Source organism: Vulpes lagopus, chromosome 21 (assembly GCF_018345385.1).
Source record: "Vulpes lagopus strain Blue_001 chromosome 21, ASM1834538v1, whole genome shotgun sequence".
In the NCBI taxonomy this organism is placed as follows: Eukaryota; Metazoa; Chordata; class Mammalia; order Carnivora; family Canidae; genus Vulpes; species Vulpes lagopus.
In genome coordinates this window covers 36,809,573-36,835,287 of record NC_054844.1, presented here as the reverse complement: position 1 = coordinate 36,835,287, position 25,715 = coordinate 36,809,573, and the positions used below count along the sequence as shown (strand labels likewise).

General features: G+C 40.0%; 1 protein-coding gene and 1 long non-coding RNA gene across 3 annotated transcripts in view; one reads left to right on the top strand and one right to left on the bottom strand.

Moving 5' to 3' along the window:
• ANO6 (anoctamin 6) overlaps positions 1 to 25,715 on the bottom strand; it is a 189,967-nt gene that overhangs the window by 13,882 nt on the left and 150,370 nt on the right. For both annotated transcript variants that reach the window (XM_041735628.1, XM_041735629.1), the window contains 7 exons: positions 24,905 to 25,047; positions 22,383 to 22,460; positions 17,125 to 17,350; positions 15,908 to 16,077; positions 15,600 to 15,697; positions 6,966 to 7,096; positions 342 to 547 (listed from right to left, as the gene is read on the bottom strand). In XM_041735628.1, coding sequence (XP_041591562.1) covers positions 342 to 547; positions 6,966 to 7,096; positions 15,600 to 15,697; positions 15,908 to 16,077; positions 17,125 to 17,350; positions 22,383 to 22,460; positions 24,905 to 25,047 — 1,052 coding nt within the window. The remainder of the gene's footprint in view (positions 1 to 341; positions 548 to 6,965; positions 7,097 to 15,599; positions 15,698 to 15,907; positions 16,078 to 17,124; positions 17,351 to 22,382; positions 22,461 to 24,904; positions 25,048 to 25,715) is intronic.
• LOC121479833 overlaps positions 1 to 25,715 on the top strand; it is a 70,321-nt gene that overhangs the window by 42,956 nt on the left and 1,650 nt on the right. The gene's annotated exons all lie outside the window — the stretch shown is intronic.

Sequence of the window (25,715 nt, the reverse complement as noted above, 5' to 3'; positions counted from 1 at the left end):
TGAGGATTAAGAGAATTAGTACTTACTGTTATTACCATTACCATGTTTCTATTGAATAAAGACTTAAACAAATGAACAATAATATAATAGCCACTCTTAGCAACTGTTCCTGTAAGAGGTCTTGACTTTTTAAGTCATGAATAATAATTATAAACAATTAAAATCATTAAACAATAATAATAATCACAGTTATAACAACTGTTTTTATATGGATGATGGTATTGGCCTCTCCCTCCCGTTTTTAAAAAAAAAAACAGCAAACGCTTAATTCTTTAGTAGCAACACTAACGCATTTTTGGACTTTTCAAGGTCTTTATCCTGTGAAGCCCAGGTTTACTCACATTGGTCACCACAGCCAGAATTGCTATTCCTTGCATGATGGGCTGCCATGCTCCGATGTCTTGGGCTTTCTCTGGAACCATGCGTCTATACTGGGTAGTCATTTTCCACGCGTCCACTCTTATTTCCAATATATTGTTCACCAGAGCCAACAGAGGGGCCAGTGGAAAAGAGGCCACAAATAAGGTGACGAACCCAAACTGAATAACTGTCAATGGAATGGACACGCATCATGGAGTGGTGGGTGGATGGAAGGACAACATATTTTCCTTTACTCTTATAAAGCAAGAGAAAGGCAAACAATAAACTAAATACCAGAGAGAAAAGACATCCATGATAATAACAATGTTCAACACTGAAAGAACCCAAACAAAAGACAAATGTGAAGTCTCTGGAAAGACGAGTAGTTATAGCCGATTTCATTCACGTGTATATGCATAATAGGAATAATATACTGAAAATCTTTAATCAACTAAAGTTATTTGCTGGTAATAAAGTTGGGACACTCTAAGTATATTCATTCTCTGTTGAAATAATTGGATGTTGGAAGATGATTTGTGTTTTAGGGTTAAAAAAAAGAAAAGGACTATTGTGGAAGTATCTAACAAGTTAAAAAGAAATGTACTTTGGGGAAGGCTATGTTTAGGGAATGTTAGAAGAAACATGCTGGAAACATGCAAATGAGCAAGCTCCCCTGAGTCTGTAGATGCAATGCGGTGCATTCAGAGAATTTTTAATATTATTACAAATCAGGGAAATCTAGTGATGGAAGTGTCCTAATAAGGCAAAATACATTTCTTCAGGAATTTTTATCTTAAAGTTGTTGCAGTCTATGTGGTCACAGTAAGTAAAAAATCAAGTGATGGCTGAGACGTTATTTTCTTCCTTATCTGTAATTTATGTGACTTCGCTATAGATGGGGCAATAGAGATTTGGGGCAAGCTGTACCACAGGGGGGTAAAGGTTAGAAATGAGAAGGCTGGAGATCTAAGAGAAATTTTTCAAGTAAACTAGTACTGATATGGACCTAAGGCTGTTAATAAAAGATTACAGCCCCTTTATAGCTACTGCTCGAAAAGGGGCAGGGATCAATCTGGCCAGGAAGGGCAAGATGTGGAGGGGATGTAGGTAGGAGTGGGGCATGTGCTTCTGCTCTGAGAGGCCAGGGTGTGTTGCAGAAGAACAAAGAAGGATGGAAAGATTTGGTAGGTCCACAGGCCAGGCAGGAGCCATCAGCTTCAGGGATGATAGATAGGCAAGGACCAGAGTCGGTGAGGTCATAGATGTTGACACTAATGCTTGGTGCTATGCTGCTGACTGTGTCTTTGCACCACCTACCTCTATGTGAATTCATCGGCCTGCAGGGGCCAAGCAAGTAATAGAAGTGAGTGGAGTGGGTGCAGTCAAGTGTGGTAAACTGGCAAGTATGTAGCCTAATAAAAGGGACTATTACTCAACAGTCACCATGTTGGGATGAGAATCCAATGTTGCCAGATCTCCCCATGATTCAAGAGAAGCCAGAAATTAGGACTATACTAGCAATTAACCCAGTTAAAAAATCCCAAATAGAAAAGACGCCATTTATAATAACAGCAAAAGTCCAGATTATTTAGGAATAAATTGGTGAGAAATGTTAACAGTGATATGATAATGGACGTAAAAAACAAAAACAAATAATGATAAATGAATGGATGGTAGGATGTACCATACTCTTAACTGGGCAGATTCAAATTGGGGGACTTAATTTTTTTCTCCAAAATATAATTTAGAATTCTAATGCAAATTTAGCTAATAATCCTAAATAGATTTTTTTTAAAGCTGAAAGGTGATGCTAACGTTAAGAAATCTACATGAGTAAGATAATGAAGAGCGATGCTTGAACTACAGTATGAGAGACTTTCTGAAAAAGGATAAGATGGAACCAGCTCTAAGGTATGTGAATGTGTATTATTACCCTATGGCAACTGAAACAGTTTAGAACTAATTCTGAATTAATCAGAATAGATGCAGAAAGAGTGATAATTCAATTCGGTGGATTCAAGTACTGGGGCAATTAGCTACATCACTGGAAAAACTGGTCCAGAGTCCTCACTTCTGATGCCAAAATAAATTAGAGATAATTAAAAAATAATGAAAAACCAACATGGCATAATCTGTTTTGACGTTTAAGTGAGAACTTTCTAAACTTTTGAAATGAAGAGCAACAACAAAAAAGACCTATGGATGCTACAAGGCAAAAGCCACACACTAAAAACAAAAATAATCCTTGCCTAAAATTTTTCCATGACCCAAGATTGCTCTCTAACACTTTCTATGCTTTCTTCTTCACTTTACGGTCAGGTTTCTTGAAGTACCTAACTTGACTATTTCTCCATCACTCACTCCTTCCTCATCCTGCCACAGCCCTCACCACTGCACTGCCACTGCCCTTGCGGGGCTCACTTTTCAGTGACTGCCTATTCCTAAATCAGTGTACATCTCAGTACTTATTTGTTGGATCGCTAGGCTGCTTTTGATATGGCCAAACATTTCCCTCTTGGTGGAATGCTCTTCCCTCTTGATTTCTGTTTTATTTAAATCATTTTAAAAAGCCAAGGTAGGGTTGTGTACGTGTGTGTGCGTGCATGCACATGCACACAATTTTTTTTTAAATGCTACAGAATGCTTCTTCCACCTTTCCCCACTGTCCAGCAGTTAAGTGTGGGCTTCGGCTCTTGCTTCCCAACCCTGACTGCGTATTTTGCATTAAGCTTCTAGTCAGTGTTCAAATCTCTCTTAAGCAACGTTACCACCTTCTAAGCTTCTCTGTTGACACAACTCTCTGCTACGTTTCTTCCAACTCTTCTGCCAGTCTTCCTCTTCTTTGTGGATCTTTTTCCCCATTTACCCTTTAAATGCCCCGTTTCCCCAGGGCCTCATCATCGAATCTGTGCCTGGCGTGCCTGAATCACCCCTATGGCCTCATCTGAAGCTCCTCTGAGCATCCAGGGAATCCAACTTTCTAATGGTCGCTGCTATGGATGTGGCCCATGGGCACCTTGCACTCAAAATACCCAGTGGTGAACCATTTTCTTGAAACTAGTTCTTCTCCTCATAATCCACCTGCATATTCGATCTCCTGGAAATTATCTCGATTCTATTCTTCACCTGTCATATTAGTCATTTCTTTAACATTTACTGAATCTGTCTCCTTGATCTGGGAGACAGATGGGCTCCCAGTGGAGCTCCCAGTGGGCTATGCCCACTGCCTCTATTTAGGTGTGGGGATTATCCAATTGTGTGAGTTACCTGGTGTTGCCTCCCAAAATATCCTTTTCCTTCCAAAGAGCTTCCATTCTGCAGCAGAATGACCTCATCTTTTTCAACATAAACATTATATAATTCTCTTGCTTACAAGTATTCCAGTGGGTAAGGATAAGCTCATTAAGGATAAGTTCAAGCCTCCTGGCTAAGCACGCAAGACCCATTATGACATAGCTTTTGCTTACCTGATATTCCCACCTCTGGATCCTTTGTTTTCACCATAGAATCTGGCCAAGCTGTTTCATGCCCTTGTACTTTTAAATGTATCACCCTCTCTGCATGAAATGTCTATTCCCTTTAGCATACTTTAGACAGATAACTTCCATCCATCCTTCAAAATCCAGTTCAAAAATAAAACAAAAAACAAACAAAAAAACAAAATCCAGTTCAAATATCACCTGCTCTAGGAAGGCTGATCTTCATTTACCTTCTTAACAATCTACTAGGTATTGACCATCCTTCACTTGGCTCTGTGAGGGTGGGCACCAAGTCTTACATATCTTGGTATCACCACCAATGCAGGTAGTGGGGAGAAGACTGGCCTGAGTCCTGGAGAGTGTAAGGAGCACTTAGGTGGGGTTAGCACTGGAGAGAGAAAAGGGGTGGGCACAAGAAAATGCTGAAGAAGTATTGATATTAATTATAGTAAATTAAATGGAGAAAATAATATGTGAAGGTCATTGCTTTAATCTTTAAAAATTAACTTAGAGATGGAGGATGGGGAAGTCAAGTTAACAAGGGTAGAAGAGGCAGGGCAGAGACAAAACGGCCCCCTCCATCACTTTGGTGCATTTAATTTATGGCACCTGCCCCCTGAGAAGCCATCATTAAGTTCTCAAGAGTCTGGTGTCTATGCTGTGTAGTGCTCTAAGTACAAAATGGTATTTTATGGCTTCCAGATTTTAGACTGACAATTTCTCTATATCCTGTGTCTGAATTCTCAGAAGTCAGGCATATACACCTGGGGAGGCAATTTTGGTTAACATAATAGGATTACTTTAATAATCTCCAAGGATGGTGGAGATAAATAACGTAGAAATTTCACTCAAAAATAAAACCCCAAAAACACGCTATAAAGAACTTCAGTGGGATGGTGGGGGCAATGTTAACGTAAACTCAACTAACAGTTGTATGTGTGTGTTGAAACTCTAAGCTCAGGTCCCTTAATTAAATATTTATGAGTCCTGGAGTCCAGACGGTGGTGTGCTCCAGCTGAGGCTGAAAGAGGCAAAGGTCTGTGTAGCCACCTTGAGCAGGATCAGTCTAGTCTGGGGGGAGGTGTGCACATAATCAGATGCCATCAAGGCAGAAATCAAGTGCTGTTAATTCCTACAGACAAGAGCAGCAAATCTGTGTGAAAAGTTAAAGGTTACTGCTGAGGTTTGGCAGCAATTCCTCACGTAGAGAAGAGAAGGGTGTTTCAGACAGAGGGGAATTCTAGTCTCCTGCATTAGGCAGAGGGGAACAGAGCTGGTGGTTGGGTTGAAGGGTTGTCCACTAGAAGATGGTTCCCTTCAGCAGCTAGGAGGCAAAATTAGAAAGGCAGATGAAGAAGGGGAAAACCAGAGGAAGGGAACTGTGGTGATGAGACCATCACCAAAGGTGCTCTGTATTTATTTTAGAGGAACAAAGATAATTCAAAAAGCACTTGGCCATTTTGTCTCTTACAAGGTCAAATAACAAAAAGTAGTGGTGTTGAATACAGATTAGACTGCCTATTCTCAAAAACGGATTAATTTTTCTAATTCATTAGGTATTAGTTTGATAATAGGAAAACAATTTAATAAATGTCTATCTTGAATAGTTGTTATTCCAGCCTTTCTCGTAGGGTAGGGTGATGCCAAATTATTTTGTTGGCAATTATTTTAAGGAGACTATGAAGTTCTAAAAGTCATGCCAACTTTCCCCTAAAGCACAACCTTTTCCTATAACTTCTCACAACACTATTTATTTGAGTGTCTGTAGTCAACTACAGAAAAATAACTTTTTTCCCCCCAAGGTATGTATTTGGTGCTAAAATAACAAATGATATCCTGCCCTAGAATGTTGTTGTTGATGCTGATAATAGCTCCGATAAGAAATATTTACAATTATGACTCATTGTGGAATCAGAGGTAATTGTCTTGCAGTCCGTTTGGAAAGAAAAAGAATAAATAAATAAATCTAGCTTCTACATTACGTACTGAAGCTATATCCTTAATCAAAGCTGGTCACGAAACATAACAAAAGCAAGAATGAAATTCAAATCAAACTCCACACTGCAAAGTATTGTTGACTGAAGAAGCTACAAGACGAACCTTTCACTCACTGAAGGAAGCAGATGTGTCTCCATGTATAATGTATATTTTTAAAAGCAATTATTTCACATATAGAATGTGATTTAATAAAACCATCGTCTATCCGCAGACTTGTGAACAGGAACCGCAAAGGGGTATCTTCGCAAACATACAAACCCCTCTGCATAAAAGCAAGGCCTGTCAACCAAAATGTGCCTCCTAAAGCTTAGAAAAATTGTAATTCGGTGCAATGGTTAGCTGATAGGGCGCAGATACAAAACCTGTAAATTGTAAGCCTTCTGTTAGATAGAAGCAGTGTCATGCACAGTAGAAAAGATAGTGTTTCCTCTGGAAATCTGTTTGGAGATGTGTTCATTTAAAGGCACCCAACAACTCAGAATCAAGGAAGAGAAATAGAGCCCAAGCTAATACTGCGCAAATGGACAAAGGCATTCACGAAGGAAGGGACCCGTGCTAAACCTTAATTCCAAACCAGCAAAATGGTTCTACATTCAAGCCAGGGATTAGCCATGAGGTCACTCAAGGAACCATGCAGAAATGATGGGCCTGGAGGAACAGACACGCAGTCAAAAGCAGGTGGGAGGTATGAAAGGGGAACCCTGTGATCTTTCCTGCCTCATAACAGCATGCTCCTACATACAGGCTTTCCGTCCAGGCTTGATTAAATGCTTCATTCAGAAGTGTACTGGCCAACAGCTGTGCCTGTGTGGACTCCAGCCCAAGCTGAATCACCTCTAATAATAGTTCTGAGTTCACTCTCAGGCAGCATGGGTAGAGTACACGGAGAAGGGTGAGGCTGCACCTCAATGAATATTGCATTTCACTGCTTAGTGATAAACCTCTAGGTCTGTATGACAAATACTGACAAAGATACACACAGTCACCTTATTTGAAGGCCTGATTGTGTAATTTTCCCTAGTGGAGAAAAATGTGTTTTTCTTCATTTCAATATGCCAGGGAATTATTTGGGATCCAAGACATATTCCAATATAATTTATATCACCTAAAACTTCAGTAAGGACTTACTCATTTCAAGATATTCATAAAACAATCCCAGTTTGCCCATGAGCTGCAGGTGGTAGTCTTGTTCCCATCGTGGGGATTTCTTTTCTGTTCTGGAAGCTGTGTGATATCGTCCAATTAGGTTCTTGATCCAGCTGCCAAAAAGATCAAACTGTGAATTAGAATCTTATCAAATTATTTTGCAGATATCTTGAGCTAAACACATCATTCTCCCCAAGAAATGAATTGTTGGTTTTCATACCCAATTTCTTTTTACTTCTGCCTCCTTAACCCCAAATATTTTGAAAAACAGTACTATGTACCAGGTTTTATTAAAATTGTGACTGCTACTGTTTTTTTCGCTTAGCTCCTTTTCATATGGACAGTTAGGTTTTTAAAAATACTTTCTCTCATTTGATTAACTTTAGATTTCTTATTTTTTCCCCCCATTTCTCTGCTATTATCCAAAATAGTCTTTCCAGTATGAAATCACCAGAGAAGATAAAATAAAGCCAGACATGGTATGTGAGCTGGTGATCATGCTGTGGAGAAGAATGAGGCAGGGCAAGGAATGGAGATTGTTTGTATTTGTGGTAGGGGGAGTGGTGCAGTGGCAGGGAAGGGCTCAGGAGTGACATTTGAATAAAATTATGAAGGAGGCAGAGGAAAGTGTGACTACAGAGCCCCAGAGGCAGGAGCAGGCCTTTTATGTTGGGCAGACAGCATGGAGACTGGTGTGGTCCTGGAAACTACTTTGGTAGTTTTGAGGGGTGGGGAGCCTAAGAGACCATTGTGAAGATTTGGGCATTTTTGGGGTGAAGTCGGGAGCCATTGAAGGGCTTTCAAAGGAAGTGATAGATTTTCATTTTAGATGAAACAGGCCCAAGACCCTATTTTTTAAATTTAAATTTACATTCAATTAACATGTATTATTGATTTCAGAGGTAGAGATAAGAGAACCACCAGTCTTACATAATACCCAGTCCTCATTACGTCACGTGCCCTTCTTACCCCATCCCCCAACCCTCTCCCCTCCAGTGACCCTCAGTTTGTTTCCTATGATTAAGAATCTCTTACGGTATGTCTCCTCTCTGATTTTGTCTTGCTTTATTTTTTCCTCTTCCTCTATGATCCTCTGTCTTGTTTCTTAAATTCCACATATAAGTGAGATTATATTATAATTATCTTTCTCTGAATCACTTAATTAACTTCGCAAAAAATCCTGTAGTTTCATCCGTGTCATTGCAAATGGCAAGATTTCATTTTTTTTGATGGCTTAGTATTCCATTGTGTACAAACACACACACACACATATATGTATATATACATACATATGCACCACATCTTTATCCATTTTTCTGTTGATGGATATCTGGGCTTTTCCCAACGTTTGGCTATTGTGGACATTGCTGCTATAAACATTGGGGTGCAGGGGCCCCTTTGGATCACTACATTTATACCTTTGTGCTAAATACCCAGTAGTTCAATTGCTGGGTCATAAGGAAGCTCTATGTTCAACTTTTTTTTTTTTTTTAAAGATTTTATTAATTTATTCTTGAGAGACACAGAGAGAGAGAGAGAGAGAGAGAGAGAGAGAGAGAGAGAGAGAGAGAGGCAGAGACACAGGCAGAGGGAGAAGCAGGTTCCATGCAGGAGCCCGATGTGGGACTTGATCCCGGGACTCCAGGATCACACCCTGGGCTGAAGGCAGGTGCCAAACTGCTGAGCCACCCAGGGATCCCCCTATGTTCAACTTCTTGAGGAACCTCCATACTATTTTCCAGAGTGGCTGCACCAGCTTGCATTCCCACCAACAGTGTACGAGGGTTCCCCTTTCTCTGCATGCCTGCCAACATCTGTTGTTTCCTGACTTGTTAATTTTACTCAGTCTGACTGGTGTGAGGTGGTATCCCTTTGTGGTTTTGATTTGTAATTCCTTGATGCTGAGTGACGTGGAGCATTTTTTTCATGTGTCTGTTGGCCATTTGTATGTCTTCTTTGGAGAAGTTCATGTCTTCTGTCCATTTCTTGACTGGATTATTTGTTCTTTAGGTGTTGAGTTAGGTAAGTTTTTTTATAGATCTTGGAGACTAGCCCTTTATCTGATCTATCATTTGCAAATATCTTCTCCAATTCCGTCAGTTGTCTTTTGGTTTTGTCAACTGCTGTGCAAAAGCTTTTTTATCTTGATGAAGTCCCAATAGTTCATTTTTGCCTTTGTTTCCCTTGCCTTTGGAGACATGCCAGCAAGAAACTGCTGCAGCTGAGGTCAAAGAGGTTGCTGCCTGTGTTCTCCTTTAGGATTTTGATGGATTCCCGTCTCATATTTGAGTCTATTTTTGTGTATGGCATAAGGAAATGGTCCAGTTTCATTCTTTTGCACGTGGCTGTACAATTTTCCCAACACCATTTGTTGGAGACTCTTTCTTTTCATTGGATATTCTTTCCTGCTTTGTCAAAGATTAGTTGCCCATAGAGTTGAGGGTCCATTTCTGGGTTTCCTATTCTGTTCCCATTGATTGAGATGTCTGTTTTTGGACCGGTACCATACTGTCTTGATGACTACAGCTTTGTAATAGAGCTGGAAGTCTGGGATTGTGATGTCACCAGCTTTGTTTTTTTTTTTTCAACAATCCTTTGGCTATTTGGGGCCTTTTCTGGCTCCGTACAAATTTTAGAATTATTTGTTCCAGCTCTGTGAAGTAAGTTGATGTTATTTTGATAGGGATTGCACTGAATGTATAGATTACTCTAGGTAGCATAGACATTTTAACAAAATTTGTTAAAATATTTGTTCTTCCGATCCATGAGCATGCAATGTGTTTCCATTTCTTTGTGTCTACCTCGATTTCTTTCATGAGCGTTCTATAGTTTTCTGAGTGCAGATCCTCTGCCTCTTTGGTTAGGTTTATTCCTATGTCTCTTATGGCTTTGGGTGTAGTTGTAAATGGGACTGACTCTTGTTTTAAGCTGAATAAATCAAGGGCCTGAGAAGTGAAAATGCTTCCTCAATGTTATAGTGCAGAGCTGGTTGGAAGCAGCGCAGTGCTCTGCTCTATTGGACACTGGCCCCTCAGGGGTGTCTATTGTTTCATGTTATTTTCTTTATCAATGCCTCCAGATAAATGTGTCCCCCCCTACTTTTTATGGCAATTTTTCCTGAAGAAAAATTGAAGTTGGCAGTGAGATGAGGTGTGCACCTGCAGTCTAAGCAACTGTTGTTCCCTCAAGCAACAGGTGACTTGTGGTTTCCTTGCTGAGTTCACCAGAAGATGCACGACAGCAGCAAACAACTTCAAATACAAACATGCGGGCTAAGCTTTGGATCATTAAACAACATGCTTGTACAAGTTTCAAATTCAGAAAATGAAAAGGCTTCGCACTATAAAGACAATGGAGGATGCTGCACATGCACGTGTGCAGGTGCACTTCCCTGCACCACTTGCCCCCCACCCCCCTCCGGCCTCTGCATGGAGGGATGAGTTACAAATAGCTTGTCATGCTAGGTGACCCACTGCTCCTGGTCTCTGTGTTAACTTTACTGGCCACTCCTCAAGGTTCATGAAGGGGAAATGCTCTACCACAGAACATGCCCCTGGCTTCCCAATCTTTCCCCACTTCTTTCTCTTCTGTGACATTAGGGGCACAGGAGGAGGCTGTGTAAAGTGGAGGGGATATGGTCTCAGACACCCCTGAATCTGAATCTACTCTTCATTGCTTACTCTTTGACTTTGGTCAAATTCAAATTAAATGAGGTAACAAAACTTACACTGCCCAGGATTTCTGTCAGGATTAAATAATTCAGAACAGGTAAAGTATTTAGCACATTTCCTAATATATCAAGACCACCTTCACAAACAAGATTTTCTTTGGACCAATACAGGCTGACAGGTAACACAGCCTACATTACTTAGAATCTTGGGGACACAATGCTGTCTGGATTGGCGGATCTCATTTTAGCACTTAGAATGACCTAGAATGCTTGATGCTAGTGCTACAACCTGTAACCCAACCCAAAGCTCTGTAATCAGTCAAGTCTAAGGCAAGGCTGGGAACCTGCAGTTTCACACATGACAGGGGCCTTGTGACACAGGTGGTGTCACTCATCACCCTTCATGCCACCCAAACTCGAGATTCCTGGTTTCTGTTGTTTTGGTTTTTTTTTTGCTCTGCCTCACACTTCCAGTCCTAGCCTCTTGATTGAATCCTCTCAATGCTCCGGAGAAGCAGTTCTTTTACTATCGGGGATCCAAATCCATTACAATTTGGACTGAGGGTGAAACTTCTGTCTTGGCAACCACTTGTACGATCAGCTCATCTAGTACTTCCCTCTCATACTGTACTGCCTTTCATCACCCGTTATACATCATATTAGACGTCTTTCTGAGTAGCTTTCTTTTCTGAACTACAGACTCTGAGCCTCTTGTTCAGTCTTCCTGAATTGAACTACTACAGTAGGGAATCTTGGGCTGTCATCCATCCATCACTGTCCTTGGTCTTTAGGGTTTTCTAGTGAGTTACAAATCTAGTGCAGAGATATCAATCTTGACTGAACATGAGAATCACCTGGGGAACTTTTTAAAAATACAGATTCCAGATACTTCTTCCCCCCGTCATGAGTGGAAGCTTCCTCTCTCTAGCAGGGGTTACAAAATAATTTTCTTAGGGATTTATCATGCATACTAGCAATAACAGCATTGCACCCTTCCCTAAGTCCTTATTATGTGTAAAGCACTTTACACCTCATTTTCTCTTTGTAGTTTCATTATCATATTTAATCCAGATGCTATAGATAATCATCATTTCTATTAAGAATATTCCACAGTATTCCCACTTGCTAATTTTGAATACAAGCATCCTTCACCATCTGAATCTATTTTACTATTCCTGAAAATAAAGGGTCAGTATGGATAGTGAGGGATAGCTGTATTTCGGGTTCTCTTTATTGTATGTCTGGTTCATCTTCCAGCCAAATCAGATCTGTTCTCTTATAATAGTTCACTTTCCTCATTTAAGTAGTGCATTCCCGTTGTGAAAAACACAGAAAACCTACAATGGATGAAAATTACAGCCATCCGTTATCTAAACACCAAAGAACAATGCTATTGGTATTTTGGATTTTTAGCTGTAATTATGTTCCTTAGCGTTTAATCATAAAATTTTCTCCAGAGTGAGTGGCTTAATGCAGGAATTGTATGAACCCTTTGTCAAACACAGAATAAAATTCCCAGGAATGCCTCAAATATCAAAATACAAAGTGAGACTGGAAAGTGCAAAGGACTTTGGGCTTGTTCCCTGGGTCCAACAAACAATTCTGTTATTTTGCTGATGTTACGTATTCGAAGCACATGGGTCACTCATTCACTTGACTGGTGCTGGGGTGTGCCTACTAAATTCCAGGTACTGATTTAGGTGCCAGCGGGACCCCAAAGGGAACCTGGGTCACAGAGCCAAATGTGCTTTGTTCCTGGAATCCTCACTGAGGACCTCCAGTGGTGTCAGGGTGGAAGAAGACCAGTTTACGGTGACATTCATTTCGTTATGTTCCTTTGGACATATTTAAATGGTGGGAAAATAGCTACTGACTGACCAGGCTTTTCTTGCCTATCTTATTATGTATTTTGGGGTTGGGGATCGGTTTGGGTAGGAAGAGTAACTGATCTTTCACTTTGTGTGGAAAACGTATGCAGGAAAGTGGTACCTACACACAAAGACTGATGGGAAGAGCCCAAGTCACTCTCTAAAGTGGCTAGAATGTAGCATTCCCAGTTTTCAGACAAGGGAGAGATAATTCAAAACATACCGCCCTGAGGTGTTTTAGGCCAGGAATAGAAATGTCTAACAGGGGCGCCTGGGTGGCTTAGTGGTTTAGTGCCTGTCTTTGGCCCAGGGCATGATCCTGGGGTCCTGGGATCGAGTCCCGCATCAGGATCCCCACCCGGAGCCTGCTTCTCCCTCTGCCTCTCTCTGTGTCTCTCAGGAATAAATGAATACAATAGAGAAAAAAAAGAAATGTCTAACAAAAAGTTGAGCTCACTATAATGTGCATCAATGGCCTCACTTGAAGTACAGGTATAAATATACCATGGATACTATGTACATCCTTTATTTTTAAATATTTCATGTGAACAAGTTTCATTTCATATTAATTTCTTAGTACCAGTTTAGGAAATATATGTCCTCACCCCCATCCCCTGCCCTGCCAACAGCCGCTATTTTTTTGGTTCAGAAAATGGCTCACTGACAATCAACCAGTCATCAAAATTTAGTTTAAATAACTAGCCTACTTCCTTCAGAAAAATGCTTTTTACTAATCTGAGTTAAGCCTTTCCTATATTTGATATATTTATTTTCATATAGAAACCCACTATTTGTGCATGACCTACTTTTACTCATATGGAAAAATCTGAATATGAACTCAGTGAAGTTAAGGGTTATTTACTCCCTAGTAAGGACCCCACATATTAATTTTACAGTTAAGACCAGATCCTTTTTGTATAAGGGAGGAGGGAGGAGAGGAGAGCATTGGGGGGGGGGGGGCAAGGTGGAGGAGGAATGTTTGTTTTGAGATAGACCCTGATAGTTCACATTGAAGGTGGAGGATGAAGCCTAATGAAATGTAAAAGGACCCAAATGTTTCTGCTCTACAAAAACAGGGGGAAAAAAATTATGAACTGCTCTGCAAAGAGAATAAACAGGAACTTGGTAATGGGGAAGAGAGAGGAGAAGTTAGGGGAGGGAGGAGAAAGAAATGGAGGGAAGTTCTGTGGGGTGGGGGGAAGATAGGTTGAAGAGTCTGGAGCCTACAAAGAAGGGTCATAAAAAGAAAATCCAGTTATGCAGTGGGAGAAAAGACTTTTAAAAGATGGTGGTTTTTTTTTTTTTTTTTAAGATTTATTTATTTATTCAGAGAGAGAGAGAGAGAGAGGCAAAGACACAGGCAGAGGGAGAAGCAGGCTCCATGCAGGAAGCCTGACGTGGGCCTCGATCCCAGGACTCCAGGATCACACCCCGGGCTGCAGGCGGTACCACACCGCTGCGCTACTGGGGCTGCCCAAGGTGGTGGTTTTTAATTTCAGAATTATTTTGGGTTGCTGGCTCCATGTCCCAAACATCAGTAAAGGCTGCTTGTGTGCGTAGTTTTGGAGGACACTGAGAGGGGCCACAGATGGCTTTCGGGTTGCCATAAGCAGAAAGTATAGACATAGAAGGCAAGACAGAAGAGAGATCAAAAGTTCTGTGAGGACAGAAACTCAGAGCCAGAAATTATCTTGAAAAGGTATGTGTGGTAGTCAGAAAAATGGTCCACCGAAAGATGGCCATGTCCCACCCCCCAGAACATATGAAGATGTTAAGTGACATGGCAAAGGGGAATAAGGTTGCAAATCAGCTGACCTTAAGATAGTTTCCTGGATCATCCAGGTGGGCCCAATGTAATTATCAGGGCAATCAAAGTGGAGGAGAGAGGGAGGGAGGGAGAGAAGAAGGGAGGGGGCGAGCTAGGGGGATGTGACTATAGAAGAGTCAGACACATAGCAACACTGCTGGTTTTAAGATGACAAAAGCAGCCACAAGCCAAGGAATGTAGACAATTCCTAGAAGCTAGAAAAGAGAACTAAATGAATTCATCCTATAGGCTCCTGAAAGGAATAGGTTGGCTGCCAACACTTTGAGTTTAGCCCACTGAAAGCTGCGTCAGACTTGTGCCTTCTAGAACTGTAAGATATTAAATCTGTGTTGTTTTGTGTTTTTCTCATTGTCCTCCCATTATCATTAAGTTGGTAGGAATCTGTTCAGCAGCAATTAAAAAAAATGAATATAATAAGCCCCTGAAAATGTGCAGAAATTGAAACAGCACTGGACTATTCACTTTGAGATAGGATAGAGCGAGCTTAAGTGCAGATTTAAAAGGACAGTGTGACCTTGGCTAACTAACATCTGTTGTTCTCATTTCTTAGGGAAAGAACAGTAAAGTCAAGACATTTGTGTTTATTATTTTAGATCATTATCTCTTAAAACATGTAATCCCGTGCCTTAGGATCACAAGAGAACTTCTCTTGTTGAAAGCACGTGGATTTGGAGTCCCATGATCTTGGACTTGAATCCCAGAGTAGCCTCTTACGGATAATGTGAATGTGGGTAAATCACTTAACCACTTTAAGTCACAGAATCTGCATTTGCATAAGGGAGATAAAAATCAGGATTGTCTGACAGATTGAGAGATCTATAAAGCACTTAATACAGTGACTGGTACATACTAGGAACTCAACAAATTATTACCGTTGATTTTTAAAACCATAGTGTAAGAGAGGAGACGGTTGTAAGAAATTGAGGAAATACTTAGTTCACAGCCCCAACAACAGCCATCTCCAAGGACTAGAATCAGACTGCTACCAACAATAGGCTAATAGGCATAAACTGTAGCAGATGGGGATTTAAGTTAAATATAAACTTGTTTTTTTTTCTTTTTAACATAATTATTAAACACTGGATACATATACACCATTGGTTGGACCATCTGGTCTGGAGACCTTTGATGGAGTTTACCGCATTTTAGAGGTGGGCATGCAGCTGTGTGACCATAGAAGCAAATGGGTGGGATGGGTGGGTTGTTCTATCCCCTATCACATCCCCAAGATCACAATACTTCATACTCACGGAAGTAACACCTCTTGTATGTTATTCCAGATTGCTTTTCCTCCCATGATTATTGTCAGCTGTGTCGTCAGTTCAAGGAGACAGCCACCGGGCTCACACTGGAATATTAAAAAGAAAAATCTCACTTAAATTTTACATGGGTCTAACATGAGACTGAATTCATTAATTTTCTTTTTCGCTGATATTTATTCTGTTAAGGCAAAGAGAATCTAAAGAATTCACGGTGAAGAAACTCTTTGTTGGGCGCCCGGTGGCGAAAAACACGAAGCAGCTTAAATTGGCAGGAGAATCCAATTCTAAGTTCGTACCTCTTCATTTCTGTATTTTCCCAGCCAATAGGTTGGGTCTCCGGGATAACCTACAAATTTGCCCTTAAAGAACGCGATGTAGAAGCATGAAGAATAGTAGTTGACAAACTGGAATAAGAACATCTTCATGGTCAGGCTGTTCTCATAATCAGTCTGGGTCCTTGGGAGTTCTGCGGTTAAATAAAGGGAAGACTTAAAAATTGTGAACAGCTTTGAGACCCTAATCAAAGACACCGATACATGAGTTAACATGTTTAAAAAAAAAAAATACAATTCACACAGTTTCCCTTTAAGCTGTTTTGAATTCCTTAATATAGCTTCTGTGCCAATTCCCAGCTTACACGTTGGTATAACAGGCTCCCCTCCCCCTTCTGCCAAGAATACAACATCCCACAGGGCCAAAATATTCAAGGATTCCTTAAAATGTACAAGCTTAATGTTATCAAATGGACAAGGCTTGTCCTCTCTCAGGTCTAAGCAGACAACAGGTTATTTTTGAACAGCCTGCTAGATGATGTTTCTCTCGTCTTCCTGAATTGTGGGTAAGGAAGGTAGGGCTGTTGAGACAGACAAAACAATGGGGAACCTGTTACAGGCATTTGGAGAAGATAGAACAGGTCATCCTTCTAGTTGAGAATTTAAAGCAGCCGGATCATTTTTAGAAGATGACCGCTGAGCAGACCATTCGGAGAATGGCCCAGGCATATGCAGCATGTGGGGAGAGCTTAACTCCGACCACTAAGCAGCTGCCTGGGATACAAGCCAGAGAGAGAGAAACATTTATTACAAAAGCTGGAGCTGAGAAGAACACAGGGACATTAATATGAACAGCATGGGGGAAAGCCACGCAACAGTGTGATTACTTGTCCTCTCAGCAAAAGAGGAGCATATTTGCCACTGGAACCATGACCCCATTCCACTTATTTGCAATAAAGAGACTATTTACTTTCAACAATAGGGTACGTGATCTCACGTAATTGAAAATATTATTCAGCGCTGATCTGTTTACACAGAGCTTGGACATTATAATGATTGTCTTTGCTTTGTCCCTTTTGCTAATGCAAAGCTGTAGATAATTCATTTCCCACACAGGTTAGATAAAATATGTTTACACTCGAAATTTTCTAAAATTTGTAACATACTGAAATTGAAATGCCTGAAAGAGACAGTCTCTATTTCTCACCAGGTTTTAAAAGTGTCTTACGGAATGACCTTACCAAAATTAGTAATCATGATTGCTACTTTTTCATATATGGTGTTCAGAATCATGATGATGATAAAGCTGATGACGGAAGCTGTGATAGACGTGGCTGTCTGTGGGGTCAGGTACTTCTGGATTGGGTCTGTCCCGTTGAAGGTCTGAGATAATTTTGTAGAAAATACAACCAACACTGAGAGCCTGTAGACGATGATCCCAATAACTGAGGCAATGATCAACAGGATCTGGAAGCACAATAAACACAGCAACATGAGATTCACGAATAGTATTTTTACACTTGAAAATCAACTCCATGTGTAAATGGACAAGGTGCACGTGCAAAGTGATGTGACTCTCATATAGTTGCCACAAGACGGGTGGAAATCGGGCACATTAAATTTCAAAGAAAGGGAGAGGAATGATGGAAGTCAAAACAAAGTGTGTCCATTGAAGGAAAATGTGGGTGGCTCAGCAGTTTAGTGTCTGCCTTCGGCCCAGGGTGTGATCCTGGAGTCCTGGGATCGAGTCCCACGTCGGGGTCCCTGTAGGGAGCCTGCTTCTTCCTCTGCCTGTGTCTCTGCCTCTTTCTCTCTCTGTGTCTCTCATGAATAAATAAAATTTTTCTTAATAAAATCTTTTAAAAAATGTTAACAATAGGAGAAATTGCACAGGGCGTCTGTACACAGGAACCCTGTACTCACTCACTGTGCAGTTTGTCTGCAAACCCCAAACTGCTTGAATAAAGGTCTATTTAAAAAAAAACAAAAACGAATCTTCAGAAGAGGAAAAGTGGAACCAGTGAAAACATCCCTCTACAATCAGGACATTCTTTAGGGTATGCATTAAAGTTTTTGCTCAGTTTTCATCCTAATATTAAGGGGGTACGTTTGCTTCCAAGAGAGGACCTATCCCTGGTTCAAGGGTCAAGCAGGTGCTTTTGTCTTAGCCGCCTGCAGGAGGTGAGATTCTGGACAGGACCAGGAAGGCTGCAGAGGTGCCTGGAGGGAATTCAGAGATGGCAGCAGCTACCTGCCAATGAAAGCTTCACACACTTTTCAGCCTTAGATCCTAAGATCTTAAACCTGCAGTTACTCATACCTGCATCTGCACAAGATTCATTTCACTAACCTGTTGTATTTTTGACTACACAGACCCAAAGTCAGTGCGGGGGTGGGGAGGGGAAGTAGGGGTGTCTGAAGCACAGCTTGTGTGTGGCTGGTAGGGTGTCCCTTCATTAGGCAGGTTTTCTCCAGCCCCTGAACCATGCACATTTAAAGGTCTCCATTTTATTTATATTTTTATTTATTCTATTCTATTTTATTTTTTTATTTTTTAAGAGATTTTATTTATTTATTCATGAGAGACACAGAGACACAGGCAGAGGGAGAAGCAGGCTCCATACAGAGAGCCCGATGTGGGACTCGATCCTGGGACTCCAGGATCACACCCTGGGCTGAAGGCAGGTGCTAAACTGCTAAGCCACCCAGGCTGCCCTCCCTTTTATTTTATTTTATTTATTTATTTTTTAAGGTCTCCCTTATAAACTGTTTTCCCTACATCTACTTTCCCGGACTTAGACTACAAAGTATGTATTTCAATGTGTCTGACTGACTGCCTCCAGAGAGAAAAGCTACGAAGAACGTGCATTTCAGGGCCAAATCATGTGCAGTTGTTTACAGCAACAGAGGGAGGCTGGTTTTCACCTGTGGAGAGCAGTGACTGGGAGAGATTACAGGTGAGGTCCTGGAGGTTCCTGCATCTGAATCCCAGCTCTGCCTCTAGCTGAGGGACCCTTGCAAACTACTTAACCTTTGGGGCTTCCATTTCTTTGCCCATATAAGGTGGGATTCTAATGGGAACTAACTTATAGGAGTGTTGTGAGGATTTAATGTGTTACTCCAGGTAAAAGCACTTAGAACATTAAGCCCAGGCACATGAAAAGTGCTTATAAATGCTGACTGTGAGTATGGTGACTGGAGAGTTAACAAGATGTTTTTCTTACTTTTAAAGCCATCAGTGTGTAGAGGAGGCATTATATTTCCTCTTCTAATCTCTCGCATTATCTCCTTCCCTTCACAGTTAGGGCTTAATACTTATGAAAAGAATAACATGTTTGTGTGTGTGAGTACATGTGAAAATTAGCCAAGGCTGAGAAAAATGTCGTAGATAAGGTATATCCAGTCTTCCTCTCTGAGCCCAACAAATATAGACCCTTAATTAATTTTTAAAAATATTTTATTTATTTATTCATGAGAGACAGAGACACAGGCAGAGGAAGAAGCAGGCTCCATGCAGAAGCACAAACTGGGACTCGATCCCGGGACTCCAGGATCACGCCCTGGGCCAAAGGCAGGCACTAAACCACTGAGCCACCCAGGGATCCCCAATATAGACCCTTTAAATTGTGTGTGTGTGTGTGTGTGTGTGTGTGTGTGTGTGTGTGTATATATATTCAAATCTCCATTAATAGTCTTTAAAAGTATTAAGTGATTATAATAGATGAGATTCTTTAAGTGCTTACTATTCACCTCAGACACGTGTATTTTTAAAATCCTCAACACCTGCCTTTGAGGTTGGTAGTGTTCTTTTACAGCAGAAAAAAGAGCCACAGAGATTAAGACTTTGACCCAAATTAAGCAACTAGTAACTGAAAGGACTGAAATACCCCAGGACTCCGGAGTCACACTAACCTCTGCATGGCACAGACTCCTACATGGTTTATGAAATGAATTCTAAGTCACTTCAGAGCTTTTACACACTTGGTTTGTTTCCATACTTCTTCAGGGGACTTGATAGGTTCAATGTTTCTCCACAGGAGGAAGATCTGCATTCTCAAGTTCCTTAGGAATCTTTTCTGATTATAAATTCCAATACATGCTTATTATAGAACATTTGAAATTACTCCATAGTGGATACTGGTTGCTTTTGCTGCCTTGGATCTGTTCCTAGTCTTAGAAGCAGACCTAGATTTTGCTTTCTAAAGGGGAATAACCTCTCCTCCATTTTCAGTCCTATGGTTTGGGCTGGATTGTCCCCTTCCCCCACCTTACAGGCATATATCCTGATTGGTTTGAGACAAATAGTTATCTCATCTTGTGGGCCTCAGCAACTGATTCAAGGACTGATAAATAATTTAATAAGAGCCAGTGGGATGTGAGGAGAGATCTGCCAATGTCTATGGGAAGAGAAGCTTGCTCTGTCAATAGAGGCAGCTGCTAAGAGAAACTTCTCTTGGCTTGAATGTGATGTGAGATCTGTAATCCTGCAGCCATTCTGAGACCGTAAGGTAGTGCCTACAACCACCAAGCCAGGGGACCAGTGGACACAGAATGAAGGTAAAACACACAGCCCAGGATGTTATCTGGGCTGCAGTTATCTATCCTTGATGGAAGCTATACCTCAGACCTGGGATTTTGTTATAGGAACCAAAAAACACCAACCACCCTCATTTTGTTGTTGTTATTTAAACCAACTGAACACGGACTGTCCATCACCTACAAATGAATGACTCCTAACTATAAAAATAAAGAATAAAACATAAGGAAAAATAGAAAAATGTACATAATATCTATATGTAGGCATAATTCCTTCAGAATCACGTATTGTTTGCATATTAAAAATCATTTCACATATTTTATCCTTTCCTAAATGTTATCATAACCATAACATTTCTACAAGTCATAAAATATTTTCATGGACATACTTTCTCACAGCTATCCTGTATCCTACTATATGAAGGACTAGAAGTAGGATATCTTGGCTGAGATATTTTTATATATAATAAGTAAATAAGTAATATAAATATATATTTTTGTAATATATATGTGACTAAATCTTTACTGACTTCTCTTACCATTTGAAATACTTCCTTATTAATGGTTTTTATAAGCTGAATTAGTAGATTAAAGCACATGAATATTTTTGACTCGTGATACTGCCAAACTGCTTTCTAAGAGGCCAGGACAGCTTAAAATTCTTACAGCCTAGGTATGAGAGGAGCTGATCACTGCTCTTCATCCTCACAAACGCTGAACCTTCTCACTTGAGAGGTCAAACACTGTATCTCATTTAAATGTGCACTGATTTAATTAATATTGAGATCTGACATTTGCCAGGGAATTTTTTTTTTTCTTTTGTGAAAGAGTATTCTTGTTTGCCTCCTTAGCTCTTGAGAGCTTTGGTGTTACCTTAGGAGTGATCTGGACTTTTTATGTGTTGAAGGTATTAACCCTTTGCCCTAGTAGGTAACAGAAATTTCTTCTGTTTTTGTTTTGGGACGCTTGGATGACTCAGGGGTTGAGTGTCTGTCTTTGGCTCAGAGTGTGATTCCGGGGTCTTGGGATCGAGTCCCACATCAGGCTCCCCATAGGGAGCCTGCTTCTCCCTCTGCTTGTGTCTCTGCCTCTCTCTGTGTCTCTTATGAATAAATAAATAAAATCTTAAAAAAAAAAGAATGCTTTTGATGTGTGGAAATTTTTAAAGATTTTCTTTTGAAATGTCTTCCATTACTGTAATGGTTAGAAAGTCTTCTTATATCTAGAGATTGCATATTCATTAATATTTATTTCTAGTTTGTGGTGTTACCTTTCAAATATTTCTGGAATTACCATATGTGTTCATAGTATGGTTTGAATCTTTTTTTTCCAAAGAGCTAACAAGTATTCCATTACCATTTATTAAATAATCTTTACTTATCCCACTGAGTTTAATGCCTCCCTTCTCATATATTAAATTATTATTGATATGAGGGCCCATATCTGGGCTTTATGCCCTATTTTCTAATTTGGCTATTCTTGAGCCAATAAAGCTCTCAATATATTATTATCATGTTAATATGATTTTATTAATAATAAACCCAAAATTAATTTTATAAGTCCTGATATTTTAAAATATTATCTTTTTATCTACAATCATTTGTTCCAGTCTTCTTTTATATCTTTCAGTAGTTTTTACGTTTTCTTTGATAGTTCCTATTATCTTTTTAAGGCTATTCCTAGACATTTTATTTTAGTTGTTACTGTTGGAAAATTTTAGTATTCTTAATGCCTCCCATTTCATCTCTTTATCAGAAACTGGAAAATTCGGACCCTCTGATCTGATTTCAACAGATGAAGTGAAAGGAACTGGAAGAGCCACCATGAGTGGATAGATACTAAGGTTGCTCCCTGTGGGGCTGAGTCGTTCTGGAAACAATTCTATGAGGCTACATAGTTTGCAGTTTGCCTTTAGTTTCCTGGATATTTACAATTAGATATTAAAAATCTGTGGCCAACTTACCCAGAATAAGACAGCACTTGCACAGAGGGTTACGCGTATACATTTTCCCCAGGTAGTAAAGGGAACATGCTCTTCTTCCTTAAAAAAAAAAAAAAAAAAAAAAAGTTTAGTACTCTGGTGAAATGATTTTTTTTTTTTTCCCTCCCGATTGGTCTCTAAATCCTAGACTGATTTTTTTTTAAAATTAGTTTTCAAACATAGCCCCTTTACTTATAACTGCCTTTTTGGGGGGTTAATTTCAGACATACACAAGGCATATGCAGTGTTCATTTTAATGTTGTTTTGGAAATGCAAGCATGAATAATAAGCAGTTTAGCTGCCATGACCTCAGCTCAGGATCCCGGGTATCTGACAATGCTAAGCTGTAGAACTACATTCCTGAGCTTGTCTTAGATTTTAGACACGGCAGCAATGAGAGCTCAGAGCCCATTGCAGCACAGTAAGTTCCACAAGTGTCTGCAAATACTGGGTATCCACTATGTGTTTCTTGGTTGAGCTTTATATATTAATTTGATATAGCTAAGAATTTTTAAGAGTTTCTGTGGCCCATAAGCATATATTTAATTTTTAAGAGAAGAGCTCAATACTTCTCAAGATTTACCTGGATTATACCAGCAGCTGTAGTATAATAATAATAGCTACAAAATACTTAACATGACATTTACTCTACGCCAGGTACTATTCTAAGAAGGTTTTACACATTAACCCAATTAACCCTTAGGATAACTGTATGAGGAAGCAACTCTATTATTCCCATTTTATATAGTTGAGGAAACTATGGCACAGAGAAGTCAAGTCATTTGTCGAAGATCATTCGGCTTATAAATTGCTGGGTTGAATCTGTAGGCAGCCTTATTCTCAAGACTTCATGACCACACTCTGGGCTCTCTAAACCAGTGGAAGATAAATTAGCAACAAAAGCACAATGAAAAAAAAAAACTGATAAGGAAAAATGAACCTTATCCTCAATTTTTTAACAAGCAAAGTTTCAATGGAAATTAAATTTATTGATGATTTTAAATTACCAAATTGTCTTTTCTTCAGTACTTCTTCTATGTTGCCAATATTACAAGCTGGGTTTTTTTTCAGTATTTAAAAGGTTTTCAACACTTAATTTTATTTAAGTTTCTGCTTTCATTTCTGAATGTATAGTCTTTCAACAGCACATGTGTGACCCCATCATCTTCCATAGTAAACAGTGAGAAGGATTCATAATGGGAATTGTTACATTGTAAAAAGACAAATGTCACCTTCTGTTGATAATTGAACCTCACTTTTTCCCATTTATAAAATGAGGAGGTTGAAATGCTCCCTCCAGTCCCTTTTAGTGTTGGCATTCTATAAATCTGTGATTCGATTTATAAAATCTATACTTGGGGATATTTTCCGATGCTCTTGGTAAAAGCATTTTCTTTCCAAGAATTATTCGTGTTCAGAATTGACTGTCCTTATGCAGATGACGGAAAGTACCATCAGCTCTAAATTTTCTATATTGATGGAAAGGAGCAATAATGCAGATGATTCAAAAATTATCTTTCACTGGCTTTGGAATATTTATACAGAGAGATATAGTTTTATTTTATTTTTTTATTTTTTGCAGCAGCAGGAGAAACAAATTTACCTTTCCAATTACAGAAAATGCCGAGCACAGGCCTAAACGTAGTTGGACTTGAACAAATGTTTCCCTTCTTCCTCTACCCTTTCTCTGACTTTAGGAAGAGAGCCACACAATCTTGTGTGCATCCCAGCCAGAAGGTGGAGCAGTCCCAGAGGCTTAGTGCAAAACAAAGGCCAGCTAGTCTAGGATGAAAAAGGGGCCCTGGGATCCCTGGGTGGCGCAGCGGTTCGGCGCCTGCCTTTGGCCCGGGGCGCGATCCTGGAGACCCAGGATCGAATCCCACGTCGGGCTCCTGGTGCATGGAGCCTGCTTCTCCCTCTGCCTGTGTCTCTGCCTCTCTCTCTCTCTGTGTGACTATCATAAATAAATAATTTAAAAAAAAAAAAGATTTAAAAAAGGGGGCCCTAACAATGAGGGGCATGTGAAAAATTGAGAGTCAACTACAAAATCCAAGGTGTCCTTCCTAACACAACTATGTCACAGAGCCTAAGCTTTCTTTTATCCATTTTTTTTTATTGATATGAAAGAAAGGACACAAACCAAATACATCTTTTCTTAATTTTATGTTGGACTCTAATTTTTTTTTCCAATTTTACTTTTATGATGAAAGAAGGTGTCACATTTATCTCCTATGTCCACTGTTACCATTCTAAGCCATACTTCTTCACTTTGGTTGCACATCAGAATCACCAGGGAAGCTTTTAAAAATCCCTGTGCCCAGAATATACCCCAGGCCACTATGTACCACCACAGTATATAGTGATGGGGTCTGGGCATCAAGCAAGACTTTTCAAGGTCTTGACGATGATTTCAAGGTCTTCAAGACTTTCAAGGTCTTGAAGGTGATTACATTGTACCACCACGGTTGAGAACCATGTATAAACGGATATAACATTCTCTTTACCTGAGTAATCTCATTGATCACCACGTGAGTACACTGTGCCTCATATTCTGGCCGGGGTTGCTCTTCCTGCTGTAACTCGACAGTGTCCCATTCATACTCAAGTTCTGCCTGGCGCCGTTTCCAAAACTCCAAAAACAAGGTAACTAAGAGAGAGAGAGTGAAGAGGAGCAGGTGAATCATCAATGATGACTAATGCTTCAGAAATCTGTGCTGAATTATTAATTATTATAATTACCCATAACACTTTTACATACAGTAAGTAGAGTCTAACTTATAGTAATACGAATATTTAAAAGAGAAAAGTTATTTTTTAAAAAGATGATATTGATAATTTATTCAACTTGTGAAAACAGCCACGGGAAAGGTAATAACATGATGGTCAGAAGGCATGTGAGTGTGTCTAATGCTAAGGCGTCTGCTACTAGCACTTTATTGCCAACTACAAAACACCAATAACTACCATAACTCAGAAACCGTTTATGGTCTGTTCGTGCATATATCCCTCTCTCTCTTCTTTCCTAAGGGCTTGAGGGGGGCACTTTAGTGGTCCCCAAGTCTTTACTTACTACCACTAGGCCACCCTAAATAATAATATTCTTAAATATGGAAAACTGATATTTTCTCAACCTTGTATGAAGTATGAGTAAAATAATTTTTAGAAATCTTTACTATTGGGCAGCCCGGGTGGCTCAGGGGTTTAGTGCCGCCTTCAGCCCAGGGCCTGATCCTGGAGACCCAGGATCGAGTCCCACATCGGGCTCTCTGCATGGAGCCTGCTTCTCCCTCTGCCTCTCTCTCTGTCTCTGTGTCT